Source organism: Lepidochelys kempii, chromosome 3 (assembly GCF_965140285.1).
Source record: "Lepidochelys kempii isolate rLepKem1 chromosome 3, rLepKem1.hap1, whole genome shotgun sequence".
Taxonomy (NCBI): domain Eukaryota; kingdom Metazoa; phylum Chordata; order Testudines; family Cheloniidae; genus Lepidochelys; species Lepidochelys kempii.
The window spans coordinates 178,562,822-178,574,338 of NC_136382.1; the positions used below are offsets into that span (position 1 = coordinate 178,562,822).

Below are 11,517 nucleotides of genomic sequence, written 5' to 3' on the forward strand. Positions count from 1 at the left end.
TCCTGGCCAGTGAGCAGGCTACAGCCAGCATTTTGGCAGGGCCTTAAAGGGGTTTACCCCTGCTCTGCCACAGAGATACACAACGGGTGAGATTAAAAACAGGCCTAAATGTTGCAAATGGTGGAAGCATTTTAAGCTTTATTACAGTGTAATGCAAGGGAGGAATTTTAGCTAATCATTCTCCTCTCACACTGGCATGATGCATGTCCAACCTCTCATTTCCTTTCTTCACAAGCTTGAAGAAATATTCATACTTTCACTTCTCGAGTCAATTACTCATCTTACCCACATCTCCGGAACATACCTGGCAAAGAAGTGGTCCAAAGCTTTCAAGCCCTTACAGTATTTTCTCTCTCTTTTTTATTTTTCCAGTGATATGTTGAATAGCAACAGTCTCTGTTTTATAGTGTACCCACTATGCATAGCTTTTGAGATTGAATAATTGCCAAAGCAAAGCTGAGGTTTTTAATAATTTTCAAAAGTCATTTTGGCCCTGGTCTTGCAAACACTTAAGAACATAGGTCACTTTTCTCATGTGAATAGTCTCATTGTAGTAAAAAAAAAAAAATCTGCTCATGTTCATATTACTCATGAGCTTAACTGTTTGCAAGATCAGAGCCTTAGCATACTCAGAATACTAAATATACTATAAAGCAGTAAAGACCATCCCTTAAATATAAAAAGGAACTACAAGATGTGTTTTTTCCCCGTTAGACACCCCCACATTTTTCATCATCAGAGAATATTTGTCTACATAGTACTTACAGGAGTGAAGTAAGTTGTTGGGAATCTTTGAACTGCAGAGCGAAACATAAATTGCCTGAGTTTTGAAAAAGAAGCAATTAAGGTCATTTGAGACACACTCTTACTGCTACTTACAGTTTCACCAACCGTTTCCACCTGCTTCTATTTCAGTATAAGAAAATGTATCTGTCGTTCTTCTCAATAGGCAATATAACAGAAGTCATTCTGTACTGGTGAAATATACTGTGAAACTAAGAGACTTAACCGTATCTTTCCCTAGGTATATAGAGAAAGATAGCTAAACCACTTTTATTAATGATAATTCACTACTGCTACTATCTATAAAGAGCCCTATTCACAAACTCAAATGATGTAGGTATCTTAATTCATGTTTAGGCACCTGCAGATGGAAAAGGACTGTTTTTCAGAGGCACTGAGTACAAGCAACTCTCGCTGGAATGAGTATTATGGCCCTGATCCGGCAAAGCACATAAACTCATGCTTCAGACCCTGAAGTCTATAGAACTGAAACATGTGTTTAAAGTCAAGTACATACTTATTGCATGGGGATGGGCTTAAGCATGTGTTTAAATGCATTGTCGAATCAAGGCCCTATCACAGAGATGGGAGTCAGGACACTGACTATGGGGCTGATTCATTGAAGTTAATGGGAGATTTCAGTGGGCTTTAGATAAGACATAAATGGGAGTTGTAGGTGCACAGTAGCTCTGAAATTCAGGTAAAAATGCATGAAAATAAAACAGTCTAAGCAAATGAGAAGATAAGAACATTGATTTACTTACTTGGATGCAAACTTGGGCACTGGAACAGGGAAAAGATTATACTGTCCTGGTGCAGTGTCAATATCCTGGAAGGAATGGGTAGTATAGACAGGACAGTAACAGGTAATCAAGGTTTGACTTCATATTACTGATTTCTTCACTAACATCTGCAGTCACAGACACAACTCTCATTTAAATCAACAGGAAAGATATGCATGTATCTGAGGGTAGAATTTGGCTCATATACCAGGCCCATCATTTTGTATTGCTATGTTTTAAGGGTCTGATCCTACTCAGCTGTAGCTCCCAATGAAGCCAATGGCATATAGAACCTTTCATCTAAGGAGCTAAAACCTCATTATGATTGATTAAGCCTTGCAACACCCCTCTGAAGAGCAGAAGAATATTTATACCCACTTAAACATAAACATTTTTTAGAGTAGGATGCTGAAAAACTAGATTTAAATTATATGGTTAAATTTTCAGATGTGGAGGGAACAGATGCATTCGTGAATACAGGTGTGCACAGCTGCAAAACCTCCTCAGCGGCTAGTCCAAGCAAACCCATTATGTTGGTGCCCCCAGCCGAAAGACTCAAAGTTCATATGCAACTTACTCTTACTCTCTCTACCCACTCCACTGAAACTACTATGTCGTGCCAATTAGTGAGAGGGTTCAGACAGAGGATGAAGACCCTTCCCCTGGCAATTGCAGAGGTCAGAGGAAGAGAAAGAAAGAGAGCCTACACTCAGTGTTCTCATCCACTAGACTAGGTAACATTTTGTTTGTATTATAAGCCATTTTAGGAACATGAACCCTGTTCCTTCTTCCCCATGGCAGTTCTGCAGACTTTACTGAACCTGGAGATTGCAGGTGGCATGAATAATACATGAGTAAATGGTGGCCAGGATCTTCTGAGGACCATTTGAGGGGTGCAGAGCTCTTTTATAGGGGAAGCCCCTCTTGGCCTCCTTTCTGCCCTAGGTAAAGAGCTGGTTGATATAGAAAGGAGAGACCAAAGTCCCAGTGACAGCTATATCACTCATTGGAATCTTGAGGGGGGCTGGGAGCCATCTAAAAAGTCTAACCCTTTCCTATATTTGTTGCAGGATTAAGGTATCTGACAGGAACAGGCTAAGAAGATCAAAGTGGCTGGAGCCTATCAATCAACCAGGATCAGCTGCTTTATATACCGAGCAAAATGAGGGGGGGAAGGCTGGACATAGAGAAGGAAGTTCTTATTCCAGACTGCATTAGACTCCAAAGGTTTCTTCTCACTCAGTGACTGTTTATACTCTGGGAGGACCAGTGGGTGGGTCTGAAAAAGCCTAGCCTGTGATAATAGCACTCAGGGCTTGTCTAGTCTGGGATCAAAAGTACATTTTTAAAATATGACACTAAAACCATATAAAATAATACATTTTAAAGTTCTAGACAGGGCAAATTGTAGTTAATGTGTGCAAGCTGGGAGAGGTGACCTTAAGCTCCCCCTTATCTTTTTTCATTTAGAGATAGCTCTGACCACTATTTTGTTTTTACCTTATCTTTAAAACATAAGGTGTTGGGACTTTTCCTTGGTGTGCTTTTAAATGAATATGTAGCTGGCTTTTTTCCTGCCAAATCTACAAAGCTAGGAGGAATGTATGTATAAACATCTGGTAGCGTAAGATCAGCTGTTGGTTGGAAGATGGAACATCTCTTTCTGCCTTCTCCTTTAAAATTATATGTCGCTTTCACTGGGTTGAGCTGGGCTTCTTCAATAAAATCCCGTACTATATAAGTACCTGGCGTAGGTGTTGGCTAGTAAAAAACAAACATAATTTAGGCTGAGATTCTTGTGCAGTTCTGCATTTCTACTAAAAGTGTATTTGACATGCTATTTTGAACTGGCATTTGTCTTTGTTTTAATTAAATCCAGTCATTCAAGGCCTGACATATGCTCACATTTCAGAAGTTATTGGATCCTGGTCATTTCATCTGTGAAATTGTTAATGACAAATATTTCTTTTTCTAAAGAAAATAATTAAAACAGCCAATTGAACTATCAGCATGATGTTCTAACATGTAAGCTACCCACAAGAAGCATCTTGTTCTTGCTCAGAAAGACCTATGCCCAAGAGCTGCAATCAAGCCTCCAACTTAAATTGCTGTAACAACAAATTTCTACATTTCAACTTGATTGACAAGATAGTGATTGCTTCCTCACTTCAAGGGACCAAACCACAACTGAACTGGAACACACCACTTGAATTACTGTTTTCATCTTCGCTTTCTACCAGTGAAAACATCCAATTTGTGTTAGGTACAGAAAAGCAGGAGGAAAAAAAGATACAAAAAATATTGTGGCTACAGAACATTTTGCTGTCAGTCCTGCTATAAAATTTAATGGCGTCAGATGTGCTTCTCAGTGGAAACTGCTGATTTGCTTAGGGCTTTCTTCAGCTGCAAATTACCCCTGTGGCTGCTGGCCTACAGAGGCTCTCTGAGTATTTTGCACTCCACAGCCACAGAGACTATTCCAGACTGCAAGAGGTTTCTTCTCACTCAGATGCGGCTGAAAGATGAGGATTTTGGATTTACCCAGATGCCCCGAATCTACTTCTTTCTCAACATATTCTCTGTATTTTCTGAAGTGCTAACATGGGAAAATAAGTTGTTCCTTGCTGGGGGGTCAATCAAGAAAGACATTTTAAAGGGCTTGTGTTTATGAAGGCTTCTCCCTAGCTGACAGCTCCAAAATCAGTTGTTTTTGTAGTGTGGATTCTGCCTTTAAAAAGCAAAGTCATTTTAGACCTTACCTATGATGGGCAAATACAGTATACTAGAACCTTTAGAAAAAGAACCATCTTTAAACATAGTTCATGCTACAAAAAAATTAACAGAGCTAGGCTGGGGATGGAGTAGGGGGTGGAGTGGAGCTGAGGCTGGGGCCAGAGCTGGGCTGGGATGGAGCAGGGAGGGGAGCTGAGGCTGGGGCCAGAGCTGGGCTGGGGGCAGTGAAGAGCAGTGGGTGGGGCTGGAGCTGAGCTGGGGTGGAGGGGAGCTGTGGCTGGGGCCAGAGTTGGTTGGAGCGGAACAAGGGGTGGAGCTGGTTGGAGCAGAGCAGGGAGGGGAGCTGCAGCTGGGGCCAGAGCTGGACTGGGGGCAGTGAAGAGCAGTGGGTGGGGCCGGAGCTGAGCTGGGGTGGAGGGGAGCTGTGGCTGGGGCGGAGCTGGTTGGAGCGGAGCAGGGGGCTCTGCAGCTGGGGATGGTGCAGAGCTGTGGCAGGGGGCAGAGCAGGGCTGGGTGGTGCTCCCTCCCTTCCCCCCCATGGGGGCTGGCTGAGGCCCCACCGCACGCCCTCCTGAATGTTCCACTCCACCTCCCTAAGGGGGGCGTACCCCAGAGTTAGGTTGCTCTAGGACATCCAAAGAGTAGAAAAGTCATTTAGACATACACTCACAATTCTAACATAAAACAGGGTGGACACTCATAGAGCAGTTGTGGTGATATATGTGAAGAATTCTTTAAAAATCTAACATTCAATTCCTTTGTGAACGGATTCCAAGTTATAATTATAAAAAGTCATATATTTTTAATCCATTAAGAAACTTTAGTTCTATGCACAGACCATTCAAAGCCCATTGAAATCAGTGGAAAGATTCCCAACGACTTGAAAGGGCTTTAGATCAGGCCCCCTATGAATGTCTAGATTATAATTTCCCAGCTCTACTGAATTAATTAATTTCCAGCAAAAGACTCTGCCATTCCTCCACCCCTTTGGATGCAGCTGGCATCATTCAAAGGTTTCTGAGTAAGTCAAGCAGTGACCTCTTGAAAAAAAGATTCCAGTGCTTTTTTTGAAGGGAAAAATGAACATGTTTACAATCCCTGAAGGTTTAAACAACCTAGAAATAGAAATGAATGATGGAGAAGGATTAACCCACCCTTTCTGGGCTGGCCATTCACCCAGTGCCTGATGATTATTAGAGCATGTGGATGTAGCTGGGGGGAGCTTGAATAGCTCCTCCTTTCGTGTCTTCTTTTGTTTTAATATTAAGCTTAGTTTATTGTACTTGTTATATTACATGGCATATCAACAATGTGAAAGGACCAGCCCTCTGCCCCAGAGGCTAGGGAGCTGGCAGGAAATCCTACCACTACCTCATGCTCTTCTCAAACTGGAGGAGGGGGTGCCTTTCAATAAGGGACTGCATGCGCTGCGTGTTAGCTCAGGGGCTGCTGCTGCAAGGAGATAGCAGGCTAAAAGTCTGATTCACGGCTGGGGACCAGATGCAGGGGCCAGCCTGTCTCCATGGCCACAATGAGCTTTCACAGCACATGATCATAATCTGTCAGGGCCCAAAGGGAAGAAGGTGCCGTGATCAGTGACTGAGGGACTGATGCTGGAAGGGGCACTGGGCCTGTTCACAGAATCATAGAAGATTAGGGTTGGAAGAGACATCAGAAGATCATCTAGTCCAACAACCTGCTCAAAGCAGGACCAACCCCAACTAAATCATCCCAACCAGGGGTTTGTCAAGCCGGGCCTTAAAAACCTCTAAGGATGGAGATTCCACCACCTCCCTAGCTAACCCATTCCAGTGCTTCACCACCTTTCTAGTGAAACAGTGTTTCCTAATATCCAACCTAGACCGCCCCCACTGCAACTTCAGACCATTGCTCCTTGTTCTGTCATCTGCCACCACTGAGAACAGCCTAGCTCCATCCTCTTTGGAACCCCTCTTCTGCAGACTAAATAAGCCCAGTTTCCTCAGCCTCTCCTCGTAAGTCATGTGCCCCAGCCCCCTAATCATTTTTGTTGCCTTCCGCTGGACTCTCCAATTTTGCTACATCCTTTCTACATTGGGGCCCAAAACTAGACACAATACTCCAGATGTGACCTCACCAGTGCTGAATAGAGGGGAATGATCACTTCCCTCGATCTGCTGGCAATGCTCCTACTAATACAGCCCAATATGCCATTAGCTTTCTTGGTAACAAGGGCATACTGTTGACTCATATCCAGCTTCTCGTCCACTGTAATCCCCTTTTCTGCAGAACTATCGCTTAGCCAGTTGGTTCCCAGCCTGTAGAAGTGCATGGGATTCTTCCATCCTACGTGCAGGACTCTGCACTTGTCCTTGTTGAACCTCCTCAGATATCTTTTGGCCCAGTCCTCCAATTGGCCCATATTGTCTAGGCCACTCTGGACCCTATCCCTACCCTCCAGCGTATCTACCTCTCCCCCCAGCTTAGTGTTATCTGTGAACTTGCTGAGGGTGCAATCCATCCCATCATCCAGATCATTAATGAAGATGTTGAACAAAACCGGCGCCCAGACCGACCCCTGGGGCACTCCGCTTGATACCAGCTGCCAACTAGACATCGAGCTGTTGCTGATAAAGGTGATTGTTTGTTACTGACAGCAGGGTTGGAGTGATTCTGGGTGAGTGCCTGGCTCCTGGAAGGCTGTAGGAGCAGTCCCCATCCCACAAAGAGAGGTAGGAGTTTGGAACTAACTACCACAGAGCAGTGCCCCCACAATAGTGAATACCCATTGGAACTATAACATGGGCTTACAATTATTATATTTTATCAGGTCAATAAAACACTAGTTGGGGGGGTGGGGGGAGAGAAAACCTGGATTTGTGCTGGAAATGGCCCAACTTGATTATCATACACATTGTAAGGAGAGTGATCACTTTAGATAAGCTATTACCAGCAGGAGAGTGGGGTGGGGGGAGGTATTTTTTCATGCTTTGTGTGTATAAAAAGATCTTCTACACTTTCCACAGTATGCATCCGATGAAGTGAGCTGTAGCTCACGAAAGCTTATGCTCAAATAAATTGGTTAGTCTCTAAGGTGCCACAAGTACTCCTTTTCTTTTAACATATTCATGGCTACTAAGGCCCAATATTGCAAATACACGCAGTGAGCAACTTTAATGAAGTCAGTGGGACTATTCCTGTGTGTAACATTACACAACTGCTTGCAGGATTGGGACTTAAAACAGTGGGTACATAGTGACTAGTGTTCCCATAACAATTACAGTTTTGCATAACTGACATAATGCTAAGAACAATGAGAAAAAGTACTGAAAAAATATGAGCTAAAATATGCATACTCTAAGTGAGAGTCTCCACCATGTATCTCTCTGTCCCAAAGATGCTACTTTTTCTCTTTCCTTCGCCAAGGTCTGTTAAGAAACAGAGATTAATTGAACAGCATCCACATATTTCTACAATTGTTCCTTTAGGCTGAATATGACAGTTTATAACTTATAATTATACTTTGAGATATACAGTCTATCTAAACTATCATCCCAAACACATAACTTCATCACTTGAGACAGAATTAGCTTATGTTTAAAGATTTCTTTTAGAGTAGTTCTGTGTTAAACTAAATATTATTTTTAATTGAACGTTTTTGTATTACCGAATCGTTGTAGGAACTTTCCAGTTATATGATCTGAATTAGAATGAAAACTATCCGAGTGTCTACTAAGACATGAGAACTCATGATGGGAAGAGAGTTTTAAAATGGGTACAACATCTGTGAGCGTAAAGGAGATTACTAGCAGAATCTCTTTGGTAACTTATTTAACTTTCCCAGTGGCAGAAATGAGATAATGGTCAACCCAAGGATGATAAAAATGTAGTGGAGGGGCAATCTCCTTGTCCATACTACAGTTGAAACCATGTTAGTTAAACATGTTGTAACAGTGCTGTGGGCATTAGCTGACCTATTGTCTGAAAACCACATTATAGTTATGTTATAAGCCTGTACTATAGACAAGGCCCTTCATTTCTGATTTTTACTGAAAAATTCCTGGGTTTTCCAAAAGCTATTATTGGGAGGTATTATTACACTGATTATATTAAGAAAATCCAGGTAGATGTGTTCATTAATAATAAATTAGTCTAACTATAAATGCAAGGCTGTCTGTTAAAGTAAGGCAATATAGTGGGAGACACACACAAAAAGCTGCATGCACGTGTGTATGTGTCTGTTACTGCTTGAGTCTTAAGGGGAAAAAAAGCAAAAAAAAGGCTAGAACTCCCTGTACACTGCTCCCCACTCAGGAAAGACAACTGATGGCTCAGTATCTGGAGCCAGGTCAGAAGTACACTCACTTTTCTCTATTTATTCCTCCCCCTCCCCCGTCTTCCCATCCCCCAGTATTTACCCAGAAGACGACAAAGTTAATTTTTTATGCAAATTTTCACCCATTTTTAAATTTTTGTAATAAACATTCAAATTGCCATAGAATTTTTTTTAAAAAAAGCTGAAAAAGAAGGCTATGGAGTGCCTACGGGGTGGGGGGTGGGCAGAGGGGGAGGAGAGGCAGTCTAGCTCGGCTAGTAGGGGGAGAAAAAAGTACCCGCCCACACTGTTCAGAGGAGCTGTGCTATCAAGAGCTGTTTTCAATCCTGGTTGCTGTTAGTACGGTTTTGACTTTAATATGGGCTGGCTTGTACAGACACACAGACTGATTTTTTTCAAAGGAGCCTAAGGGGAGGTAGGTGCCCAAACCTGATTGAAATTCAATGGAAGGTGGGTCCCTAATTCCCTTTGTCGTCTTTGAAAATCCCAGCCTTACTGGGCACCATGCTTCTCCACTATTTAAAATGAATTTGTCTTGAAGAGTTTTTATACCACCAATGACATTTTAAATACTATTTGTTGAGAATCTTATTAAACTCATTCACTTTTTCTGCATGTCCCACCACTGCCGACTGCCAAACTGTTTCCTACCTGATTCCTTCCATAAAGCTAAGGTACCTGTGACTGCATGAGTCAGTAGTGGGGGTCCAACTAGGATGCTACAAACAGTGGATTGTGAAGTTGTTAAATGACCCAGATAGAATAAGCAGACTGATTACAAAGAAGCTTCTGTTTCTATGCCAATGCCTTTGAAATAAAAAATAAGACAGAATGGTGTAAAACACAGCTACTTTTGGCTTGACTGTGGCTTTGACCTTGCAAAACCCGTCTCATTATGAGTTTGAAGGGTGTGCTACAGGAGATCTTGTCAGGATGGGTGAAATTCATCCCTGTGCAGAGGACTAGAAAAAGGTCAATACATCACTGAAGTCCCACTTAAGCCCTCAGGGACTTCTATTTAAAAGCTAGGTATTATTAATTTTTCTTCAATGGTGTAGATGCACCAGGGGGAGGGGGAAATTAACCCTTCAGTGCCCTTCCTGAGAGGGAAGGAGGAACTTGGAAGCCTGAGTTCCTAATTTTGGCTGCCTGGTGAGGAGTCATGTGGAGGAAGTGGTCTCGGCTACAGCTAGTGAAGATGTCATAGGCATTGCTGTACAAGGCCATTTGCCAGTCCTGTGTGGGAAGGGATGCACCAAGCCTAGGTCTGCTGCTCAAAGCAAACTTGAGGGAGAGGGAGAAGGGGCATTGCAACTGTGGCACCATGAGCCTGCTACTTAAGGAATTTGGGCACTGCCAAGTCTGAGACAGTTTCTGCCTGGCCAGCTGGTTGACTGCTCCTAGAGCCAAGGCAGAAGACAAAACAGAACAATGCCAGGCTGGTCATGGAGAAAAACCTCTTAGAAGCCAAATGGTCACTCTACCTAGGGAGTCTGAACTGCAGAGAGAAGTGCAATTGATCCACTGTGTCAAATGAGGAGGAGTAGAAACTGCCCGTGTCCCTCAGTGCAAAGTACTAAAATTTCCCAGGCCACTTTAAAACCCCCAATGGGATTTCCCTATCAACCTCTTTAAAAGAGGCCCTCCACCGTCATCTCTGTTACCCCTATCCCTTTAGACTCATCAACTGCTCCATCCCCAGAGGGTGTCACTCCCAGGGAGTGTTACTCGCCCTATCCCAGACACGTGAGTCGGTCCTCCCCGGCTCACTAGCTGCCCCCAGGCTTAGTACTCTGTCAGTTCACACAGGTTCCCCTGCTGTTCCCGTCACTATTATATCCCTCAAAAAAAAGGGGTGTAACAGCAAAGTACCTTTTCCAGTAGACTCTCAGTTTCCTCCTCAATGTTAATCCCAGTTTGGGGGGAGCGTCCACCCAACATCTTCCCTCAGTGCCTATATCTTTCCTGCTTCCATAGTGAGGGCTACTACACTGAAGGGGGAGCAGCAGGAGCCTGAGGTAGCCTTACTAGGTTGCTTCCTGTCCTACTAGCAGCCCTGTTGCTAGGGGATCACTGTTCTGTGCTTTGACTGATCATCTGTGATCTTATCAACTCTCAGGCCTAGTGTGGGATGATCTCCACAGCCACCCCTCCTCCAGTTATGCTGAAGGAAATGGCGGTCAGCAAATCCCTGGAAGGACAATGCAGGACAGCGAATAGGCAAACACATCCAAGCTGCCACCCCTCATCTTCTGGAAGCGAAGCCGTCAGTTGATATCCAATTTCTGTTGACAGGGGCCATTGTGATGTCACACACATCATAAACCCCTAACAAGAGGCTGGCTTTGGAAACATGCAGTGCCATTACACTTCTATGAAACACAGTTGTACTTAGCTTTTTAGTTTATTCCATTTCCATCTGTTCATGACACCCTATATATACACCACCTGCTCTCCTTTTCTGCATCTTGACTCCTCAGTCGAGTTGCCTGTTTCTATCTCACTGATTTTTGCTGGCTTACTTTCTAAGCAATGCATCTTTTCAGGCAGCTCTGCAGCTAGTTCTCTTTCATGGTCCTGATAGAGCCTTTTTGTACCTCACTTTTAAATTTTAGGAAAATGTATCCATGCTTACCAGCAAATGTTCCTTATTCAAGTAATAAGGTCCACACATCTATTACAATGGGGTACTTCAGCCTGCTTGACAGCTGGGGGTGGAACCAGGTCAGTCACTACCTCCCTCAGATTTCAAGGCCAGAAGGGTCTATTGTGATCATACAGTCTGAGCTCCTGTATAACATGGACTACAGATAGGGTTGGCAACTTTTGACTCACAAAACTGAACATCCTTGCCCTGTCCCTTCTGAGGCCCCTCCCCCACTTACTCCATCCCCCATCCCTCTG

At 43.5% G+C, this 11,517-nt stretch overlaps 1 protein-coding gene across 1 annotated transcript in view; it reads right to left on the bottom strand.

The window, feature by feature from the left end:
* Positions 1–10,554, bottom strand: part of STPG4 (sperm-tail PG-rich repeat containing 4) — a 30,802-nt gene extending 20,248 nt beyond the window's left edge. The window contains exons 1-5 of the mRNA XM_073336720.2: positions 10,486–10,554; positions 7,634–7,705; positions 3,066–3,326; positions 1,548–1,612; positions 766–820 (exon numbers count right to left, since the gene is read on the bottom strand). Coding sequence (XP_073192821.2) covers positions 766–820; positions 1,548–1,612; positions 3,066–3,326; positions 7,634–7,705; positions 10,486–10,554 — 522 coding nt within the window. The remainder of the gene's footprint in view (positions 1–765; positions 821–1,547; positions 1,613–3,065; positions 3,327–7,633; positions 7,706–10,485) is intronic.
* Between the last annotated feature and the right edge of the window lie 963 nt (positions 10,555–11,517).